The 24250-nt window shown below is 39.0% G+C and overlaps 2 protein-coding genes across 7 annotated transcripts in view; both read left to right on the forward strand.

Moving 5' to 3' along the window:
- The window catches only part of SLC12A7 (solute carrier family 12 member 7), a 93233-nt gene that overhangs the window by 65376 nt on the left and 3607 nt on the right, over positions 1-24250 (forward strand). For 3 of the 6 annotated variants that reach the window (XM_083519072.1, XM_083519067.1, XM_083519070.1), the window contains exons 10-23: positions 71-169; positions 1191-1248; positions 1603-1777; positions 2294-2412; positions 4213-4311; positions 5477-5596; positions 7104-7208; positions 8046-8214; positions 12557-12752; positions 13866-14035; positions 14560-14691; positions 16092-16199; positions 16960-17076; positions 20165-20346. In XM_083519072.1, the coding sequence (XP_083375198.1) occupies positions 71-169; positions 1191-1248; positions 1603-1777; positions 2294-2412; positions 4213-4311; positions 5477-5596; positions 7104-7208; positions 8046-8214; positions 12557-12752; positions 13866-14035; positions 14560-14691; positions 16092-16199; positions 16960-17076; positions 20165-20346 (1849 nt within the window). The remainder of the gene's footprint in view (positions 1-70; positions 170-1190; positions 1249-1602; positions 1778-2293; positions 2413-4212; positions 4312-5476; positions 5597-7103; positions 7209-8045; positions 8215-12556; positions 12753-13865; positions 14036-14559; positions 14692-16091; positions 16200-16959; positions 17077-20164; positions 20347-24250) is intronic. The other 3 variants (XM_083519071.1, XM_083519069.1, XM_083519068.1) reach the window with 1 other exon arrangement.
- ABITRAM (actin binding transcription modulator) overlaps positions 1-24250 on the forward strand; it is a 180525-nt gene that overhangs the window by 3509 nt on the left and 152766 nt on the right. The gene's annotated exons all lie outside the window — the stretch shown is intronic.

Below are 24250 nucleotides of genomic sequence, written 5' to 3' on the forward strand. Positions count from 1 at the left end.
ACTTAATATAACTGGAATAATCAGAAACTAGATGACATCCCATTTTTTTCTATTTCTGTATGTATTTTAGGCATTATGGCAGGTTCAAACAGGTCAGGGGATCTTCGGGATGCTCAAAAAGCTATTCCTACTGGAACAATTCTGGCCATTTTAACAACATCATTTATCTGTATCCTTTTAATGCAATTTGCGGGGTCTAGATTTCATATTCTTGGTTTGTTTAATTAGGTTTTTGTTTTGAGAATGCACAGGTGGCTGACATATGATAGTAAAATGTGGTTATGAGGGAATCCTAAATATTTTATTTTCAGTATGAGTAGGGTTGTTGGGATTTGATGAACCTTTAAGCAGAAAGCATAAGCCACTTCTCCAGGAATAGTACATCTCATATTAGTTTATTTAGAAGCTACACCTCATTCTGACTGATTGATAAAACCGATGGGATTTGCAGCATTAATATTGGTAGATACATATAAGAGCTTTGTACTATTATAAATGGAAACATGTGAACCATTATAGTATTTGTTTTATAACATTAAATTTAACCAGAGGTATATGAAAATAATAAGCTGTAATGGAGCAAATAATAAAGCAAAAACGTGAATTTTTGGAGGGAATATCTCCCTTCTTTTTCTATTCTGATTTTTTTTTTTTTTTTTTTAGGTATAGAAACAGAATATGGTACAGTCAAAGTTTAAATACTCTGCCAAATTCAATGTGGAAGTTAAAACCTTTCCCAAAGAAATCAGTGCTTAGCTTCTTTGGGATGTGCAGTAATGTGTGCTGTTCTTCTAATGCATGGGTAGGCAAACTAAGGCCCGGGGATCCAGCCCAATCGCCTTCTCAATCCGGCCCACGGACGGTCCGGGAATCAGCGTGTTTTTACATGAGTAGAATGTGTCCTTTTATTTAAAATGCATCTTTGGGTTATTTGTGGGGCCTGCCTGGTGTTTTTACATGAGTAGAATGTGTGCTTTTATTTAAAATGCATCTCTGGGTTATTTGTGGGGTATAGGAATTTGTTCATATTTTTTTCCAAAATATAGTCTGAGGGACAGTGGACCGGCCCGCTGCTGAAAAAGTTTGCTAACCCTTGTTCTAATGCTTTCCAGGTGTTCTTGTGGACCTCCTGTCCCCGCCCCACTTTTCCAATTTATGTTCCTTTTAAGTTCCTTGAGTCTTAATTGCAGATTTGTCCTGCATAGTACTTTTTGGAGCCTGTATAGAAGGAGTCGTCTTGAGAGACAAGTACGTAACAGTGGGAGGGTTTTGCTACATAATTTCAAAGGCTTCCTGTCCATACCAGTTTAAGTGGATGAAAATGTGAGATTGGGAAGTGTATACTGCAGAAGCTGGTATAGATAATTCAAGATAACCTGAAATGGATATCTGCTGCCTGCTTTAAGTTGCACTTTTATTCATTCTGCATGCGTGTCCATGTTGCCAGTGCATGTCTTTCTACAAATGACATAGCCCTAAATCTTTTTATCTTTTTTTTGTTTTTGGTGGGGGGGGGGGAGAGAAGCAGACTGATATTTGTATAAGTTACGGTACTTAACTTTTCTTCCTTGTTTAATGTTGCATATGATCTTTCTCCGCAAGATTTGGACAAGCAGTTAATGGAAACCTGGTGATTGGTACGTTGGCATGGCCCTCTCCGTGGGTCATTGTGATTGGCTCATTCTTTTCCACGTGTGGTGCTGGTCTCCAGAGCCTCACTGGTGCTCCCCGGCTGCTACAGGCAATTGCAAGAGATGGCATAGTACCATTTCTTCACGTGAGTTTTTGCCTTCAAAATTTTCAGTGCTTTTACAATTTTGATTTAAAAAACCCCCCAAATCTGTTGGGTAGCCCAATCCCAGCCTCTCAGTTTTAGTGATTTATATATCACTTCCCTTGCTGTTGTGATAGGTGGGAGTTGATGTAATATTTCTAAGATGTGTCACACCCACAGCTGTGGTTTGTTAAGTGTGTTGTGAATTGTAGCTGTGTGAGGGGTGAACTACAGTTCCTATATTTTTTTTCGGGGGATCATTATGCTTTAATTGTATGGTGCGGATGTGACTGTGGTCTGCTAACATATGCAACTGAGAGGAAAACAGTAAACTCCATTTGATTTATGGTGCTTGAGGTTTGTGTGTAACAAATAATAGTTTGACTCTTTACATGGGGCCCTGTAATATTCACTTACATTAAGTTCATGCCATGCATTTTTGAAACGTATGTATTTCAGATAGATTAAAGCATTAATCCTTTGTGTGTTTATTTTTTCTCCTTTTTTGTTTTTTAAAAGGTATTTGGTCATGGAAAAGCAAATGGAGAACCGACATGGGCTTTGCTTCTCACTGCGTTGATTTGTGAGATAGGCATTCTCATAGCTTCCCTGGACAGTGTAGCTCCAATCCTTTCCATGTAAGCATGTGTATATAGGTTTTACCTATATTTTTGTAATTTATTTTGAAATAATAAGTAGTAGTAGTAGTAGTAATATTACAGTTACTGTTTAATTTATGATGCTTACACGAATTTTGATTCAGAGAGTTTGAGTGTCTTGTAAGAGACTTGCAAGGTAGAATGGGTAGTCAGGAAAGAGAGCATGCAATCGAGGGCACTATAGGGGTGAAGTGAGAACAAAGGGACATAGATAGGGAAAAGAACTGATAAGAAGGTGCAAAGTGAAGGCATTTAGAATTTAACGGAAGTTAACATAGAATGCAACCATTCGGAAAACAGTAATTTGAAAAGATCAAGGGAATTAAAGATTACAAGTTAACGAAAAAAGTTTTGATAAGAAGCCAAGTAGAAGAATTTTGCAACAGGCAGTGGGAGAGGAATGAGAAAGTGAAGAAGGTTGTAGCTGCATCAAAAGAGAGAAAAGGGAAGCCTCTGCAGCCTGCATGGAAACATAGACGACTCACTGGTGCTCCCCGGCTGTTACAGGCAATTGCAAGAGATGGCATAGTACCATTTCTTCAAGTGAGTTTTTGCCTTTTAGCAGGCAAGTAAAAAAAACCCCAAAAGCCTTTCATCAAGCAGAAGAAGGACCTTTTCGTCTTCCATGGTTAGCAGATAAGGTTGGGTGGCAAAGGAGCGGGGGAAGGGAGCTTTCTTGCTTCTCTTCATGAAATTCCATCAATTCATTGTTTCCAAATGATTTGCTAAATACTAGGCTGGAGTAAGTGATATTTCATGTTATGTTGCATGGCACAGTGAGGCCATTTTTAGCAGTAGCCTGATGACAAGTGTAATGGGCTATTCTTCCCTGACCAAAGTGTATTATATTACTATAGGACACATGCAGGCAACCCTTGTAGCATCTGTAGGCTCCCTGCTCCCCACTGAATGTTGGAAAGCCCTTTTGCAAACAGCCATGTACGGTGCTTTGAAGTCCTTGCCCACCTGTCAAATTTACCCCTCCAAGAATGGAGAGACGAGACTCTGGCTTATAAGCAAAAAAAGAAAAACTCCTATCTTTGCCGTATATAAAGTGTGTGTGTGTGTGTGTGTGTGTGAGAGAGAGAGAGAGAGAGAGAGAGAATGATGATGATGGATGGATGGAGGGGAAGGAAAGAAGAGAAGAGGTGAGAGGAGAGAGAGAGAGGTTATCTGTCCACTTTTGCCTGCCCACTGCTATATCTGGCCTCCAACCACTTCCCAAAAGCAATGCCCCCGACCCAGAAAAGCTTGTCCATCCCTGGTCCAAGATGTAGATGGAATTTGTTGTAGGGCTACAACTTCCTTCACCCCTCCAAGCCCAGTTGTTGTGGCATGTTTAGGACAACGCTGCACTTTTGAAATACAGTGGATGCTCGGGTTGCGAACGTGATCCGTGCGGGAGGCATGTTCGCAACCCGTAACTCTGCGTTTGCACATGCGCAAAGCATGATTGCCGAAACCCGGTAGTAACCCATTCCGGTACTTCAGGTTCGGCGCGGTGCACAACCCAAAAACGCGCAAGATGAAGCGTCCGTAACCTGAGGTACGACTGTAATTCAACACAGGCAGTTATGTGGGTCATCTGCCTCAGTCCTTGATTACAGGCTATGAGGCTAGCCCGTTGTATCCTTAGGAGAAGTGAACTTTATCACTTTGTGTCACTTTTCTTCCTCCTTTTCCTTTAACCTAACTATCTCTGTTCCAGCTATCTTTGTCCCCAAGATTAGAGTGGGTGGTGATACTCATGTCAATTGTAAATATATTTTTCTTTTGTAGGTTTTTCCTTATGTGCTATCTGTTTGTGAACTTGGCATGTGCAGTTCAAACTCTGCTCCGTACACCAAATTGGAGACCTCGTTTCAAGTATTATCACTGGTACGGCATGTTCTTTACAAATTTATTTTTTGAAGGAGAAAAACAAGCATTTGTTTTATAGTGCTATGGTCTTTTTCGGTTTAGTAGACATTGTATTGAATTGCATGTGTATGTGTGTGTGCATGCAGGAAAGCTGTAAGAGAGCACAAAATACCTATAAGAAATAATGGAAAGAAAAATGGATTTCTGTGTTGGTTATTCAGTTGTTTCCTATTAGTCTATAGAAGAACAGGAGGGTAGATAAATGCAAACAAGAACACAAAGATAGCTGCTGTTAAACAGAGTACAGGCATGAGTAATAGATTTCATGGGACAAATTAGAATGTAAAGAAAATTAGAAAGGGTTTCCCCCACACATTTGGCCAGTTATTCATGTTCAGAGCGAAGCAAATGAGAAACTGGATTTATTTATCGAGCTCTTGTCATAGCATAATTGTCACATTTTTAATGGCATTTTCACTTACAAGAAAAGCCCCATGCCAGAGCGCAGGCTTTCCAAAAGGGGTTCAGGGGCGAGCATCTCAGCCTCTCATCCCACTGAGACCCCAGGCCATGTGCCCTCTGGAGACCCTCCTCCTTCCTTGGAGGTGCCTGAAGGTTCTGCTGGGGGGCAGGAAAGGGGGCGCAGACAGACGGTGAAGGTTTTTGTTCACCCACTGCTTCTCCTTCTTGGTTTGCATGTCACAGGGCAAGCCTGTGGCTGTTCTTGACCATTTGCTATGAGTCAGCCAAGCCCAGGCGGCCTAGGAGCTCATGGCTGAGATAGCGAGGTATGAGGGGACCAAGGGTGGTGGCAGCTGGAGAAGGAAAGGAAGGGGCCTGAGGCCTAACAGAGCCTCGGAAATTACAACACAACAATTACACAGTGAATTTTTGGAGTGAAAAAATAGAGTGGGACTATTATGCGGCGGCTACAATTAAGCTGTGAAATATGACATTGTTGAAACACTAGTGGGTTGTATTGTACATTTCATAATTCATTTAGTACAGGGAGATTGGGGCAAGAAAATGGGAAAAGCAGGAATATGCCACCCACCTGGCTGTTTCTGTTTCTTCTTCCCCCCAGTCTGGGGTGACTCATATGTTTGTGTGTGTATTTGTGTATATATAGATATCTACTTGTACAGCATGAATGTTAACAACTTGTGTTATGTGTTTCTTTTAGGACTCTCTCATTCTTGGGGATGAGTTTGTGCCTTGCCTTGATGTTCATTTGCTCTTGGTACTATGCTTTGGTAGCCATGCTAATAGCAGGATGCATTTACAAATACATAGAATATAGAGGGTAAGAAAACACATTTATCTGATCTTCAGTGTAGTTGCTCAAACAATAAATTAAAAAGGTACATTCTATCTGCATAACTTCTATTAAATCTCACCCAGAAAAACGAATACCTCCCATCAACTTCTATAGGAAAAGTATGTGTGTTTTCCATATCTTGTTGGGGTTTTCAGCAATTTTCTGGGCTAGAAACATGGAGGTTTAATTAAAGATATTGTTTACTGAGAGCCAGTGTGGTGTAGTGGTTAAGAGCGGTAGTCTCGTAATCTGGGGAACCAGGTTCGCGTCTCTGCTCCTCCACATGCAGCTGCTGGGTGACCTTGGGCCAGTCACACTTCTCTGAAGTCTCTCAGCCCCACTCACCTCACAGAGTGTTTGTTGTGGGGGAGGAAGGGAAAGGAGATTGTTAGCCGCTTTGAGACTCCTTAAAGGGAGTGAAAGGCGGGATATCAAATCCAAACTCTTCTTCTTCTTCTTCTTACATAAATGCCATTTAACTGCTACCCTGTTATGTGAGTTTGTTCTTTGAGAAATACATGAATCAGTGATGTTCAGATTTCTTGTGTGCTTTTCAAAATCCTTCTGTGATTTTACAGTAAGGAGAATAGGGAGACAGCATATGTAGTTACATGACCCAGCTACTGAAGTTGATGCTACTTTACCCTGTTTAATTTTGTGTAAATATAAATAAATATACCATTGGGTTCACCAGCCCTACCCCATCACCTGGACTCGTATTTAAAAATATACGAATTATGTATAGGAGGGCTCATGCTGGCATGGCACGTGGCTCGCCTAGGAAATTATTCCACAAACTGGGCACCAGTGGAAAAAGGAACCAGTTAAGATGAATATGCAGAGGTGCTCCCTCTAGGAACAGTTATTAGAGTGGGATCAAATTGGGATGATTCAGGATGCAATACATCAATAACGTGTCCTGGTCAAGCTTTTTGACATGAACATGGTGCTCTGTGCTTGTGCAACTCCCCATTTGCTTCAGTGAGGCATGAAAGTTCCTGGCAGATTATGTCATGTAAGTCTTTGTCACTTGTATCCGGAAGCCCAGTTCATCCATTCCAGTTGCTTCATCATCTACTAAAGACTAAAACATAGACCAGGACTTAAAGAGGATATGAATTGGCTGCAAAGTAATAGAAAATTCATTTTTCTCATTTATTACTTTCATCCAATGTAATCTAATTCCAAACCCACCAAAATAAATTAAATTTCTGGTGTTTTGTAAAAGTTCTCTTACTCATATGTTTTCATTTAAATGAATTCACCTTTACTGTGTTTCAAACACTTCTACATGAAAGCAGTGGTTCAAATATATTCTTTCATGGATTTACGGTTGGGTAGAATAGTTGTTTAAAATAAACTGTAATTGCAAAGTTGTGTCAGTCTAGACCCAATATATTTTTGTGTATTGTCTTATGTTTAGCGAAGCAATAGAGGTATTATCATAAACATACAATTTTTTTTTACTCTCCTTTTTATTTCTTCTTTTAAGAGCTGAAAAAGAGTGGGGAGACGGAATCCGGGGTTTGTCCTTGAATGCTGCTCGTTATGCTTTGCTTCGGGTTGAACAGGGTCCTCCTCATACTAAAAACTGGAGGTAAAATTAAATGCACTATATTTAATAAATCCAGATCCATTAAAGTTGCAATCCTATCCCTAACAATTGGAAGTTTAAACTCAGTTTTTAAACTTGCTTCTAAGCCAGACATGTCCAAAGTCCGTCTTGGGGGCCTAATTTGGCCCGTTGGTCGATTGAATCCTGCCCCCATGGCAGTATAATTCCTGGGGTAAAATCTTAAAAAAAGCTGAGCAACTTCAATCCAAAAACAAAACAAAAAACAAAACAAAAAAAACCTCAACAACTTTGGGGTAAAATTGTAAAAAAAACCTCAACAACTTTGGTTGGCCCTCATGCATGTTCACTTCATCAAATCCTACCCTCTTTGAAAAAGGTTTGGGCACCCCTGTTCTAAACAGACACGAGCTAAGTCTGATCCTGGTGTCCTTAGTTGTTGAGATTAAAACTTGCTGCTGTCTAAGTAGTTCCATCCTGTATTCTTGGACCCTCAAGAGCAGGGGTAGACTTCCATTTATTGTTGGACTCACAATTCCCATCAGCCTCAGTCAGCATAGCCATTGGCCCAGGATTATGAAAGTTGCAGTCAATCAACGTTTGGTTATCACCATACTAGACTGTGATGGAATGTCAGGAACTGGTTTTCTCTTTTCTCTCTCTCTCTCATGCGCGCGCGCGCACACACACACATTGTTGTCATAATCCTGCATTATATATTTCACTAACCCCAGAGTCGTCTGCAACTGGACTTAACTGTCAGGGGTGCTTTACCTTTTTTATCAGCTATTTTACTTACTTACTTACTTACTTACTATTTTATTTACTTACTTACCGTACCTACTTACTGTATTACTTTAGGCCACAAGTCTTGGTTCTGCTGAACTTGGATTCAGAGCAGGTGGTAAAACACCCACGGCTGCTTTCCTTCACCTCTCAATTGAAAGCTGGGAAGGGACTGACCATTGTGGGATCTGTCCTTCCAGGAATATACTTGGATAAATTCACAGAAGCTCAAAGGGCTGAGGAGGTATGTATTAAAACACAACTGCAGTAATAAAATTTGCAAATATGAATAGCTTGGGTTTAGAAAGCACTGATTTTTTCTGCTGTAATGTATTCTGTAATTTTGACTATATTTAAGCATGTTGGATAGGGTAGTCAAAATATTTTGGATCTTTAGGTGCACTTAAATGATGGCAGATAATTTTACATTTGTTGGATCTAATTACTACAGATTTTGATTATTTATGATCATATTATGTCATTGCTTTAGTGATATAAATCTAGAAAACGCTGCAGTGAAAATGATTTAACTTTTTAAAAAAACCATGGGCTAGAGATTGAAGCTAGTTAGTTAATACGGACTAAGGTGCAATACTCAGTCAGGGATAGTGCTGAAAACTGAATGGAGGAGAGTAGGAGGGAGGAAAAACATGTGGACTCAAACTATTAACCAAAGCCAAGGGATTTTAAAATGTTCTGGCCTCGGCATCCATTGTAATTAATGATGTATCAAAAGGATTTTTACAAAGATGCTATCAGTGACAACTTGATATTTACTATAGATTGGAATTACATTCTCTATGATTTATATAAATATTTGTATATAATGTTCATGCAAGACCATGACCTTACATTGGTTGGCGTGCTGTGTGAGAGAATCATGTAAATGCCGCTTATTATAACTGATATTATTATTTTTTTGAGGGGGAGACAAGGTAATTAATAAAACCAACACCCTCACATCATCAGCACTGGTCTTCTGTTTCCTTTGGTGAATACGAAAAGACTTGCAGAGTTGGAGAAACACAGTACAGTTAACCTGGATTAGTGTTGGATAATCAAGAGCCCCACATTACTGAGGTCATTAACGCCTTGCTATTTGGAAAGGTGGGATTGCAATCAGATTTGAGGTCAGAGTTCCATCAAATATATTTGTTGAGATACATAGCTACAAAATATAGTCCCAAAGTGTCAGAAATCCTGCAGATTTCAGCTGTAAAATTAACAGAATAATAAGAAAAGCAATTTATGAAGTCAAAGCTTTGTAATGAGCTTTACACTTCATTTTATGAAGACGCTAGGAAATGGGTAATTAGTACATGGCTTGGCAGTCCTAATTCTTTCTTCATTAGTTTCATTTTTTGAAATGTTAAGTCCTTCCAAAAAGTAAGCTTGGCTCTAAAAAGCTCACATAGAGATCTTCAGCCTGAACTAAGATTATCTTTGGAAGAGCTGTACACTAATGGGGAATCTAATGTTAACACAAGCATTGAGTAGCCAGACTTTTGTATTGCTGTTCCCTCTATTTTTTAATAGAATATTTGAGGGTAAGTCTAAGACAGACTTTCTTTAATAAGCAAAAGAGAAAATTAGGGAAGAGCAGGTTTGCTCTGCCAAATGTACTGTTCTGCTGGCTTCTGGTTTAACTTGGAGGAATTCTAAAATTAATATTAGAATTGGTAACATTGCCTTTTTGGTACCCTTTACATTTTTTAATCTTTGTTTTTTGCAGGTTACCAATATGCACTGGCATATACAGTGGTGCCCCGCAAGACGAATGCCTCGCAAGACGGAAAACCCGCTAGACGAAAGGGTTTTCCATTTCGGAGGTGCTTCGCAAAACGAATTTCCGATGGGCTTGCTTCGCAAGACGAAAATGTCTTGCGAGTTCCTGCGGGGTCCCCCCCCCTTTCCCCCAAGCCGCTTATCAGCTGATCCTAAGCCGCTAAGCCGCTTAACAGCTGATCCGCTAAGCCCGCTAAGCCGCTAATAGCGCTAAGCCGCTAAGCCGCTAATGGGCTTGCTTCGCAAGACGAAAAACCTGCAAGACGAAGAGACTCGCGGAACGGATTCTTTTCATCTTGCGAGGCACCACTGTATGTGCATTGATTAAACGGTAGCATAAAAATGAATCCTGATGCAATTGTGTCAAGATCCTTTTTTACACTGCAGTTTCAGTCTATAAACTTGTACTGGTGCACACCCGTAAGCCTGCAAGAAAAAGAAGATGTAAACTGAGAACTTAAGCAAACTGTGTATGCTCTGTAGTCTGTACAATGCCTAGAGTGGGGTGGGGAGGAAGATTGCAACACATTTGTGCCACTCCACAAGCAAAATCAGTAGTTCCATTAATTCTCCCCATCTCCAGCCCGGAGAGGGATTTTGAGAAGGAAACATCCTTACAACAGGAACTTTGAGCACATTTTGTCTTTCTCTGGAGTTCTGATTCCTTCTTATAATTCCTTGGGTTAGGATGGGGATGTAGGGTTCAGGGAAGACATTTGCTTATTAATTAGTAGCTTTAAGAGCAGATGCTGTCTGGGAAACAAGCCTGATACCCTGGGCTGGCTGGAACGGCCAACAGAATCTGGGTACCAGTTGTCAGTCAAGCAGGATATTTTTATTAAAAGCATTGTAATACATTGTGTCCCTGCCCCAAATGAGGGAGTGACACACACCAAGTATTTCAAACAGCAGTATTTATACACTTTTCAAGCAAAGAGGAAGCATACTTTGGGTCTAAGTAACTTGCCCCACCTCCAGCCCTTGTGCCATTGGGTATTCAGTGTGACAAGAGGAACTGCATAAAGAACTGGATGAAGAAGACTCAGATCTTATATAATTTTATATAATTTTGTGTTTACCAATTATTTCAAGAATACCTTTAAGCAGAATGTTTGTGTGGGTATCCCATGCTTTCTCATTCAAAGGGCGGTGTAAATTAAAGGTTTGCTTTATTTTACATCTACTGTAATGCACCTCCTATGTGGTTGCAGACTGACTTTTTTTTTTGTATTAAGCACCAAAAGTCAACATTATGTTTTTGAACAAAACTGTATCCAGGAAGACTCAAAATAGTTCCTTCCGTGCAGTGACAGAGCTTGAAATCGGACTTCGCACTGCAATGTGCAATTAGAATGAACACAAGATTATTAGTGGCTTAGTGCTTAAAGCAGAACGCTTTATTCTTGGCCTGTGCAAGTCAGCATTTACTTAAATGTAGCACCCTCTTAATATTTAACAAGGTATTAAAGCTCAGAGGTCTGCCTGGAGTAATTCCCAGAAACGAAAGGAGATGGCTCAGCGGTTTGTAAATGGTTGCCGAGATGAATTTTTAATCACAATAGTTTGATTACTTAAAAACCAGTTACTCTATTGTATTCTGAACACAATTTTACAATTGTCCCTTGCTACTGGAAAGATAAAAGTTTTATTTAATTTGAATAAACACTGTATACATACAGGTTGTGCAGCAACGCATTCTCTGAGCAATGCCCAAAAAATAAAGTAAAATGAAGTGAAATATTAAATACAAGAACAAAAGAAAAGACAGCATAATATAAAAGCTTTTTAACTCACAGAGGAGGTAAGGCCAGCCACACCTTAGAAGCCCAGTGTCTTAAGATAACAAAAACATAACCAAAAAGCCATGAAGAAGGTACCAGGTGAGCTTCTCTTGGGAGTCTGTCTGGGAAGCATCAGGGTTCCTATCTATACAACATATATTGCTAAAATTATTCAAGAATAAATGCAAATCATGCCAAGGATAGGTTTAAAACGAGGAATAGCTCTGGCCTGTACAGATTTTCTAGCTTTAGAAGCAAAAGCTTGTTAAGGTTCCATCAGCACAGATTTTCCTTGTGCAATGAAATCTTCTCCCGCACTCCCCCATTCTCCCCCTAAATATGTTCTGGGGGTTCGAACCCCCCAACCCTCCAAAGCAGATTTGGGGATCCCTGGGGGAGAAAGGGGTAAATTCCTGTTGTATTCTCTGGAATCCTTGCACTAGTTTTTATTAGGGCAAATGAGTTAGTTGAATACAGTGTCATATTATATGTAATTAGTAGTCCACATCACAGAAGAAGATTGCATATCTAATTATTCCCAATCTCCTCTTATTTATGAAAATGGATAGATTTGCACCTTACTTTTAAGTAGTAAATCTAATTTCCAGATAACAAAGGTGATAATTAGTTCAGTAATTCATTTTCTCACTTTAGGCCTTTAAGTGTTTCATTTAACACTTTACCTCTAATTCAACCTTGTTATTTAATAAAGTTAAATATCAAACTGGTATTTCTGGGAGTAGTTTAATAGTCATAGTAATTGGTTAGAATTGTGTGACTTTTCTTGGTGGATAACGTTTTAAATGTCTGAAATATAACTTAATAGGAAATCCTTATTTCAAGAGAGAAGCCTGATTTTATTGCCGGAAATCCTGCTTGCTTAAGTTTCCTTCCTGTATGTTTACAGCTGAACAATGCAAAAACCCTAATAGAAATGTCCACAGTATTTTAGGAAATGCTTCATGCTTTACTACTCTGTTATAGTGTTTATAAGTATTTATGTATCTTTTATCCCTACAGAATATTCGATCATTAATGGGAGCAGAGAGGACCAAAGGATTTTGCCAGATTGTGGTATCATCCACTGTTAGAGATGGAATTTCCCATTTGATTCAATCTGCTGGCCTTGGAGGGATGAAGCATAACACTGTCTTGATGGCATGGCCTCAGTCCTGGAAACATACTGATAATCCTTTCTCTTGGAAAAACTTTGTTGGTATGTGTGGCTGTACAAGTTATACAAATCATATTCGCAACGTGCAATATAGTAACACTTCATCTAAAAATTCATCTGATTGACCTCTGAATGTTCAAAATTTCCAGTATGAAACAGTGCCCTGAAACGGAGGTTTTGAAAAGAGCATTTCACAGATTGACCTTAGTGTCCTCCTGGAGTGGCGCTGTCACACTGTTTTATGGTGTTCCATTCCTAACTGTGGGGTCACTTCCAGAGAATAGCATTGGATGATTTCTGTTTGACTCCATGGCCTTTGTGCTGTGGAGTCTTGCAGAGTTTTCTTCTTGTGCCTTGTGCTATTTAATCCCTGTATGATCTTGTGCCTTGGGTGAAGGACGGGCCTCTGAAAATACAAAAACCAGTCAACCCTGGCTCAAGTAATTATTTAAAAAATGTACTATGCCAGGGATGTCCAACAGGTTGATCACAATCTATTGGTAAATCCCTGGGAGGTTTTGGTAGATCGCGGTCGGTCGCTGGCTCCCTTTCCTTAGTGACGATGAAAGAGCATCCCCCCCCCCCGCCCTCCATTCTTGCATGATCTCTAGAACGGAAGATGGATTTTTTCACTGTGAGGCTGACTGTCTTCTTAGCGATCTTTTGGTTTTCCCCTTTATACCCCCCCAAAAAGCTCATAAACTTTGCCCTGTACCCCTAAAAAGGAGAGTTTCCTCCCTATTCTGTGAGTAGATCGCAGTCTCTTTGGAGTTGGGTGTCCCTGTGAAAGTGTGACGTCCCAATGTGAAAGTGTACAGGTTATCTACATTTAATTACTTTGCGCATCACTGTGGCACAGATACAGCTCAAACTTTTATTAAACCTTTAATACGTCCAACACGACAAGAACCAAACTTCAGTGGTACAGATTCTGCTTTGCTTGCAGACTATTCCAGGATCAACCCCAGGTAGAGTTAGGAGATCTTCCTGCTTCAAATGCTGGAAAGCTGCTTCCAGTCATTGTAGACAATACTTACTGAGCTAAATAGACCAGTGTTCAAACTTGGTATAAGGCAGCTTCTTAGGTTCCTAACTAGGATAAAAGTTTTTAGAAATCCCAATAGTGGTTTTCAGCAGTCCTGTTTCTTTTTCCAGACACTGTTCGAGAAACAACGGCTGCACAGCAAGCCCTTCTAGTTGCCAAAAATATAGACTCGTTCCCTACGAATCAAGAGCGTTTTAGTGAGGGCAACATAGATGTTTGGTGGATTGTTCATGACGGAGGCATGTTGATGTTGCTTCCCTTCCTGCTGCGACAACACAAGGTACTAGCCTTTCTTTCCATTTGGAAACTTTGCTTTTAAATGAACAAGTGTTAATTGTAAGCTCTTTGAGGCTAGGAACTTTTGCATGTGAAATCCTATAAAGGATCCAGATAGTTCTGCATAAACAAAACGACTAGCAGCCCGGACATGAGATATAGTCGGTGCAGGATCTCTTTGTGCCATAAACCTTTGGAGTATAACAGAAGGCCTGATTTTCTCTTACTGAGAAGTGTTTCTGTAAGCCTAATGATGCATACAGAGAAGTTCTAAAGGCTGGATATTATGTGCATGAAGTCACTGTCTTCTTCCTCACTTTCCTCTTGTCCAGCTACATTGGACTTCTTCTGGTAGAGGAAAGCTTATGAGAGATGGGCATTAGGCAGGAATGCAGTACTACACTGTTAGCAGTGCTAACAGCAGAAAACCACAGTAAAGAACCAGCAGCAGTACATTGCCAGCTATAAAGTTACGAGAAATCACTTCCACATTTGTAAAAAAACAAAACCGTTCTCTCCTACTGACAGGTTTGGAGAAAATGTAAAATGCGCATCTTTACTGTAGCTCAAATGGATGACAATAGTATTCAAATGAAAAAGGATCTCCAGATGTTTTTGTACCATCTTCGAATTAATGCTGAGGTCGAGGTTGTTGAAATGGTAAGGTTTTTGATGCACCCAGTTAAGCTTTCATTAAATGTTTGTGTTTATCCTTAGCTGAGGAACGTTATTTAAGATGTCCATTGTGGGAAAAGATACCTACGTGTAATTTAAAAAACAACAACAAAAAACCCCTGCTTTTAGTGAGCCCCAAAGCAACTCACATAATTGTGTGTGCGTGTGTGCCTTGGGCTTGTGGTTTGTTTCATGCAAACAAACCCTGAGCTATAACCAAGATTTGTTCTTCTCTCACCAATCAAGCTTGTTTGTGGAGACAAATCTTGAGCCTAGGTTCAGACAGCACGAAAAGCCAAGCTGTGTTTTGTTTTGTCCATGACACATATTTCGTTTTAAATCAGTGTCTTTAAAAAAAAAAAGACACTTAATATACTCCCAATCCAGATTAGATTATGATCCAGTCAGGGCTAAGCATATTCACATCCTAGTGATTTCAGTGGGAGTGTTAAAACAGGTGTCTCACTGCAGTTAAACTAACTTGATCGTGTCCATTTATTTTTTCTTCCACCCTGGTAGAAATCTGAATGCTCCTTTAAGAGTTTACATCTGGCTGCACAAATAGGTCGCCAACTTGTGGCTGAGTGGGCAGTCTTTTCAACCAGTGCAAGTTAGACTTGAGGGACCCTTTTTTCTCTAATACTTTCATCATTTGTGGCTGTAGTCCCAACAGAGAGGAAACTGGCCTCTATTTTAGCTCCCTCTACTGGAGGATTTAGTTGAATAATATATCCATCTGAAAAGGGGACAGAGGATGAGAATATGACTACAGTAAGCCTGCAACTTACTTCGGAGTTATATTCCGGGGAATGCATGTGAAGCCACAATCATGTATAGACAAAACACAATGGGTTCAATGGCAGATGGGTTTGCCAAAGTCATTTCCCCAGAATTGCACCCCCTTTCTTCCCCTTCTTTTTTAAAAAAAAAATTGCAAGGTGCATAAAGCTGAATGTGTAAGAGTTAAATGCACGTAAATTGCGGGCTTAACTGCATATGTAAACCAATTAATATTTGTCCACGAATCCATTATCTTCATAGTGTATATTAGCTCTATATTTTTAATGAGGAAATGTGCAACTTTATGTTTCAGCAACATAAGTTGCAGCAGAACAGTGAAAGAATGTGCTGCCTCCCCTTCCCCCATTTTGAGGGGCAGTTAAATCATCAGGGTCTACATAGACAGTTTGCATCTATTCTAAATAAAAAATTAGCACAATTTCTCATTGCAATTTTAACTTAATGCTTCCTTTTTCATTTTTTATATTATTTTTATCATCTTTCTTTCTTTGCTTTTGGGGTAGTCTCAGGGGATTGACCCAAACATCAGGGCTACTAGCATATGGTTTCTTTTTATTGCAAATAACATTTATTTATTTTTCCAGTTTGAAAATGATATTTCAGCATTTACGTATGAGAAGACCCTTGTGATGGAACAGAGATCTCAGATGCTAAAGCAAATGCAGCTTTCTAAAAATGAAAGGGAAAGAGAGGTAATCCATTTTATTTTCTTATTTTCAAAAACGATTAAAATAATGTATGAGCAAACCCAAACTCTGGTGCTAATTAATGAGGTCAGCCAGATGGGTGGGGTATAAATCATAAAATTATTATTATTATTACCTACAAGAGCAGTGTCATTTATATCAAAGAGGAATCAATCCTCAAGTACATGCTTACGAAGGTGAAGATCAGAAATCCTTATAAAATACAAAAAAATACAGTTTTTGTTCTAATAAAAGACTCCGCTTTAGAATATTTTTTTCACTGAAAACATTAAAGGACAGCACCGATTTGAAACAAGAATTACTCTATCTAGAGTGGAGGCCCAACCTATGACTTCCAAATCCCTTATATCAACATTTTAATTAGTGGGCTTCTTCAACTTTTTAACAACGGAGTAGCAGACAAATTTTCTTTTTAAAGAAATCCTTGGCTCTTTCACTATGTCCGTAGGGTCTTCGGATTTTCAGATTTACTCTCATATTGGAAAACTAACTTAAGCACAGAAAGCATCATATGGTGGGGAGGAACACCACTGCACTCCTTGCCTCAGGTCAGCATCCTTGCTGTCCCTTAACGGGAGGTGGAGGCAGTAAGGAACCTGCCACTGCAATCCATGCTAAGTTACCCACTGCAGTACCCATTGTTTAGATGTACTATGCTTCCTTCTGTTGTTTAACTAGTGCCATTGTATTTTATGAGCTAATGATATGCTTTTTCCGGTTGTGCCTGGTGACCTTCCTGTCCCAGATTCAGAGCATCACTGACGAGTCTCGTGGCTCAATCAGAAAGAAGAGCCGCTCTAGCCCACAATGTATTGGTCAAGATGTAGACAATCTGCTACCTAATGACATTCAGGAGGAAGAGGTAGAAATTGTACCCACCTGACTGTTCCCTTCCCATGACAACACTTACAGTGCCATTGTAAACCATAGCTGTACTAATTACTACCACTAACCTGTTCTAATTCTTACTAATTACACTATTATATGTAGGGAGTACCATTCCTACGGTATAAAAGCAGATGAATTTTTTAAAATAGAAATTTCAGTGTTCAGCTTTTCAGAATAGACCATTCTGAATATTCCCCCCCCCCGCCCCGGTATCTTTAGTTGAATCACTTGGTTGAACAACATGGTATTCAAGTCTTATGTTCATAGGGGAAGCCCCTGAATCTGGTATCAGTGCTATGTACATTAAAGAAAGACTTGTGGTACTGCTCTCCACACAAGAACACACATGTTCAAAATTCTGAGTTTCCAGGAAAGACAGAAATTTGGAAAGTTGTTTTCAGAACTTTCCTGGAATAAATCCATTCATAAGCATTCTGCAGTTATATTTATTGCAGTGATTTCTTCCATGAAGAAATCATAGGACCACCAGAATTGTCACTCTGAACCAATCAAACAAGTCTAGGCAATATTTAACAGAAATATTTAAAGGCTATGCAGGTTAGCACTCAAGACACTCCTTTCAGGAAACATACAACAATAAGATTCTTTATTTTTAAAAAATCATGGTCTTTGATATTAGAAGCCAAATCATTAATCACAATCTACCACAATTCCAGTATTTATGAGAAATCTCAAGCTTTATCACACTCAGCTGTGTGCAAAATTGTAGCCCTTCTCTCATTTTGTTAAATTGCTTAGATTTAATAATAGCAATAATTTTGTGTTTCTGAATCTTGATTGTTCATATAGAAATAATGATTGCCTTTAATGTTCTACAGAATGCCATGATACATGTAATACATTTTAAGCCCGGTTATAATTTTAAAAATGGCACTTCAAGTGTGGCTCCTTGTGTTCAAACCCGGATGTCCTAATTTTAGTTCTTAGCAATGTGGAATGTCCTTTTGTAGATCACCTTTAGTAAGTTCAGTGTAGTTGTGTGTTTGAAGTGATAACAAAATAATCCAAAATTAGAATTTAGTAAATGTCACCCCTTTCTGTTCTTTTAAAATGTTGTATTTAAATCCCATGGTTTATCAGATCTTAAATGTTTTCAATCCAGCAGTAACTGATGTCAGTAATTATCATTTGTGTCCTAAAGCCTGAGGTATTTTTTTTAAAAAAATAAAAGCATTAACCTAAATTTTAATACCTTCATTGGATATTGTTTGGCTTTATCCCTCTGATAGTATCTCCTCTTTGGAACAAGTCTGAATTGTTTGTTGTTAACACTAGTGTGGTAGATTGTTGTGTTTATTACTTCGTTATTCATTGCACTGTTCTGCATTCTTTGACGAACAGTTTGTCAGTATAAAAGTAGAATGTTTCTCGGTTATTGAAATTAAGGAATATAAAAAGCAGTGCTGTATAAGGGAAAATGCATACATGTTAACTCAAACTAGTTTTAGGATAATTCAGTAATGTAATTAAGACTTTGTGACAGAATTATAGCATTTCAGCATTTTGTGCATTGATGCAAACGTTAATGAAAAGCTCTCTGGTTGAACTGGTTACATACGATATATAGGATGTTACAGACTTGTATTCACAGGCACTGCGATACTAACGTCACATACAGAGCCTTTGCAGAGAATAATTCTATTGCGCAGTGTTTCCTGCTATGTTGCTACATTTCATAGTACTTAAATATCAATATTTTGATGCTGTTAAAATGTCTTCCCACCCCATCTATTGTGATAGCGGGTAATATGATGAATATGGAGGTGAGATTTTAATGAACAATTTGGATGGTGGCTGTGACTTCTGGTGACAAGTGATGCAGTTCCTACAACCAGTGAGCTTGCTATTTTTTTGACAGTTTTTAATTTTAAAGTTTATACCACTTAAGCTTAGAAAGGTATAGATTTTACACCAGAGCTGAAACTCTCAGCAATCAAAAGCACTGGCTTTGTAGTATCCTAAATGCCAGATTTTGTTTCAGAAGTTCCTTGAGCCAAAACTCTTTCACACTTTACTGTCATGTTGCTCTGTCTAAAGAACAGTAGCGCCATCTATGGAAATAGGATTGAATGGCATGTGGCTTGCTATATTATAATGTAACCTTCCAACAAAAATAAGTAATTTGTCCATTGGGTCAGCCTCCATACCCAGGGACTGTAAAATGGCCAATGTAACACCAGTTTTTGAAAAGGGATCCTGGGAGGATCTTAGAGATTATATGCTGGTTAGCTTGCCTGTCCCAGCAAAACTGGTGGAAAGTATTGTTAAGGATAAAATAACCAAGCATGTGGAAGAACAAGACTTGCTGAAGCAGAACTAGCATGGCTTCTGTAAGGTTGAGTCCCATCTTACTAATGTGTTAGAGTTCTTTGAGAGCGTCAGCAAGCAAATAGAGATGATCTGGTTGACATAGTTTTTAACAAGGGACTTCACCAACCTGAGTAAACTCCGCAGTCGTGCAATAAGAAGAGAGGTCCTCTTCTGGAACAGGAGCTGGTTATGTAAGAGGTAGCAAAGAATGGGAATAAAAGGCAAATTCCATCCTACAAATCATTAGGAAAGAAATTGAAAACATGGTTTTTGGCATACGTTTGGCTCAAGAGACATTAGAATGTGCCTCCACGGGGGTTCACTTTTGCCACAGAATCAATCTGTGAAGTGCAACTCTCAGGAAAATGTGTGTTCTGTACCATATGTGTGTATAAATATATTTTTATTCTTCAAAATGAGCAGCTGCCTTCATGTAAGTCATCTTGTCACAGACAAATGTATCTGCAGGGTCGATTACATTATTTCTACTCCTATATGGGTCATGGAATGATCCCCCATCCCCATTTAGAACTAATAATGTCAACCATTATTGTCATTAAACTGGTGAATAAACATCTTGAATACATTGCATCTCTCATAAGCTGAACATGAACTGCTTTTATGTACAAGCAAGCAAAGTATTTACATGGTATTGACAGGCCTCTGCCAGCCTTGAGTTCCCTGACTTGCCAAAATGCTGATCTTTACATTGCTTGTTTGTGTTTGGTCAGGCTCAATTAATCCATGATAGGAACACGGCATCCCGCTCAACAGGAATGGTCAAATCCCACACTGCTGTTGCTACACCAGACAAAATACAAATGACCTGGACAAAAGAAAAGCTTATATCCGAGAAGCATAAAAATAAAGAAGCTTGCCTGTCAAGCTACAAGGATATCTTCAGTATGAAACCGTAAGTAGATACTTAAGGCATTAAAAACTGATAACATTGATCAAACCCACACTAACATTTAATGGTATTGAATAGAATGGGTTTATACTATTCTAGAAATGGTAGCTCATAGAAGAAAGCAGTAAGAATGCATTGGCCAGTTAGATTCTGGAGGTGTAAATGCCTTAAAATCATAAAATCCCATGCTGAAGATATAAGTAATTCTATTTTTCTTTATACACACACTACTAGCCGTCTTCCCAGTACTACTTTTGCTCTTACATGAACAGAATTGTCTTCTAATTATTCTCTGGGTCGCGGGTGGCGCTGTGGGTTAAACCACAGAGCCTAGGGCTTGCCGATCAGAAGGTCAGCGGTTCGAATCCTCGCGACGGGGTGAGCTCCCGTTGCTCGGTCCCAGCTCCTGCCAACCTAGCAGTTTGAAAGCATGTCAAGTGCAAGTAGATAAATAGGTACCGCTCCGGTGGGAAGGTAAACGGCGTTTCCGTGCGCTGCTCTGGTTCCTCAGAAGCGGCTTAGTCATGCTGGCCATATGACCTGGAAGCTGTACGCTGGCTCCCTCGGCCAGTAAAGCGAGATGAGCGCTGCAACCCCAGAGTCAGCCACGACTGGACCTAATGGTCAGGGGTCCCTTTACCTTTACCTATCTTATATTCAGTTCTGCTCTCTTGAGTGCAGCAGGAGCTGAGTTTTAGTTTGAAGGCTTATGAGTAAGCAGGAGCCATAACTGTAGAAAACTTTGTGAAATATAAAAGAAGACAGAATATCTTTAGAAACGGATGTTTCCTTCTGTAAAACGTCTATGCTTTGCGTGGCCTGGTATCATAGCAACATCGTTATTTCAGTGGTACTATAAGGAAGGGAACCACTTTGTTTCAGCAACCACTAGATGGCGATGTAATCCTAGTAATCCTTGCCAGGACTTGGCAGCACCTACAGATTGAAAAAACAACAACAATGTTGTGTTTTACTTTTATGGAAATAAAAGCCATGGTTATGTGTCACAACATGGCTTATTATGTTTATCATCTATTTTACATGGGTTGCTTTGAAGTACTACCCATTACGTTTTTTAGAAATTTGCTATCCAAACCCTCATTTATACATTAATTTCAGAACATAAAAATTAGTAATAGTTTAATATGTAAAGCATTACAAAGTTAGCACTAAATCTGAAAAAAATGTGATATATCTTTTTTGTACAATTTAGATATCCTTTAAAATAAAGCAGAATTGATATAGCCTCTTTTTGTAATTTGAAGAAATAATTTTAGGTCCATCCTTATTTACACTACAATAAATATTATTTCTGTCATAAACTAGGACAGTGGAGCATTTGCTAGATTTCTGTAGCAAGAAATGTGAAAATGGGTTGAGCTTTTTAATAAAAGTAACTGACTTCACATCTGTAATTGTCATACACGGTAGCGGAACAGGTGATTTGTTAGGAAGATTAATAATAGTGTGATAGAAATCTGTTCCCCAAAAGACATAAATGTCTTACAGCATTGCAATATGTGTACTTGCAATATGTTCCTATGTCTCCATGCTAACCTTCCCTGCTGAAATATCTGCTTCAGAAGTTATTGTTTTGGCCTTTTGTAAGGTTACTGCTGTGGTTGCTTATCTCTCAGAAAGAAAATTTACACCACTTTAATTTACGTTTGATTGTCCAATTTAAGAACGCCGTGGCAATGGCAAAAACCGAATAGGTTCATTTCAATCTGGCCAAGAATTATTGTATACCTGAATGCTCAGTTACGATCATACAGCTTTGTCTTTTACTGCTTGCTGCCTTTTGAAGAGAGCTGATGTGGTCAGATACTGTTTCTACCAGAGGTGGGAAGCTGCTAGCCCACACTACAGTCTCCCTGCTTCTCCTCTCTCTAGCTGAAAAATATCCAATCCCTTCCAAATATGATGTTCACCTGCCATCAAGGAGTTGTGGGGAGGAAAAATACATTAACACAAAAGCCAACCGCAAAAAAAATTGCAGACCACATTAAATGATTACAAAAAGAGGGTTGAAAACCATAACTAACATAAAAAAGCCAAAAAGTAAAAGCTAAAAACTAAAGCACCATAATAAAAAGCTTTGAAAATAAAAAATAAAGAAACAGAAAATTTAAAAGTAGGCATTTTAAATGCTGCAAGTATAGATGAATACAATATTATGTTGAGTCAGAATTTATTCCTTTTTCAGATGAAGGAAGATTTTGGAAAGGGAGCGTGCAAACTCAGGAGTTGCTTGTTTGCATAGTTTCATCTCTGTGTCTGCCCCTGAGCTATTAACACTGCAGGAAATCACTTAAAGATTAGAGGGGCCACTTTTAAGAGCAGTGCAGAACTGTTGTACAATATGAACAGGGGACAATTTAAAGGTTTCCATACTTTTAGGAATGTGTGCTATGGTTTGTTTTTAAAAATCACACGAGATATACTAATTTTTAGTGATTAAAATATTTAGGAAATGAATAAAGTTATATTGTGTTTTAAGGTGCTATATTAGAAAAATATGCCATATAGCTATGTAATATTTTTGCACATTTGTTTCTTTTCCATGTAGAGAATGGGGAAATCTGTAAGTCGAATTTGATTTAATTTAGGTTGTTATTCCTGCTTTCTGTGCTTTATTGTTTAAGTGTTGTTGCATGTCTCTTCCAGTTTAGCTGTTTTTGAATCTTCACTGGGCCTGTGCATTATGTTTTAGCATGTGAATGTGATGGCTTAGCCTTCCTGTCATATTTTCCTTTTACGCTTTTCTCCTTTTTCTAAGCTAGGTGCCTCTTTTTTATTACTACTTTTCTTCAGAGTAAATCACATTATGTGTTTCATAAAATGAAGGTCACCATTTGCCTGTATAAAACATTTGACATTTCCTTCATCGAAATCCCATGGGTGCAACTTTTCCCCTTAATTATCTCAATAACCAGATGCATAGTAGTTTCTGGATAAGCTAACATTGACATAATTGCAAAGATTATAACAATGACAATAAAGGTGATTTAAAAAATAATAATAATTAGGAAGTGGGAAAGATAGATGCAGATATTAATCTCATGAGTTTGTTAAGCTATATTGTGTTCAGTTGCTTAATTTGTAAGAATAGTGTGCAATATTGCATACCTTCAAACTCTCCATCCACGGGGGGGGGGGGGGACATAGCAGCAGATAAGATTATAAAAAGAAACTAATGTGGATAAATGAGTCATTTTTGAGGCAGATCATTCAACCTCATGAAAGTGATTGCGATGCAAGTTTTTGTTCTCCTGTGACTTCTTCCATCCCCCTGCTTTGAAGCATTACTAAGGGCTCTCTCCTGCCTTTTTTTCTTTTTTGTTGAATATCCCTGTCATTTTGTTCTTTGATTTTCCCTCTGTGTGAGTCATCAGTTCTTTATACCAAAAATCTTCACGCATAGCACTGATGTTTCTCTCACATTTTTTTTTTTAAATGTCTTTTTACATATCCATCCTCCATAATCATTGTATGGCACCTAAGTGTCTTGATTCAGCAGATGTGACCAGCCTGCAGAAAGCTTTCTGCCCGTAGATCTGGTTTCTTGAATGCACAAAATCCAGCTGTGTGCCAGACCACAGACTGTCACCAGTCATGCACACAGAAACCCATGACCTGCTTCATATGCAGTGGACGCTCGGGTTGCGAACGTGATCCGTGCAGGATACACGTTTGCAACCCAAAGCGCCGCGTCCGCGCATGCGCCGGTTGCAATTCGGCGCTTCTGTGCATGCACAAAGTGCGATTTTAGTGCTTCTGCGCATGCGCGACCACCAAAACCCGGTTACTTCCGGGTTTCAGCAGTCCGTAAACCGAAAAAACGCAACCTGAAGCGTCTGTAACCCTAAGTATGACTGTAGACCCATGATTAGGCTTATGCAGTTGA

The sequence above is a fragment of the Podarcis liolepis genome, assembly GCF_965112155.1.
Source record: "Podarcis liolepis genome assembly, chromosome: 8".
Classification (NCBI taxonomy): domain Eukaryota; kingdom Metazoa; phylum Chordata; class Lepidosauria; order Squamata; family Lacertidae; genus Podarcis; species Podarcis liolepis.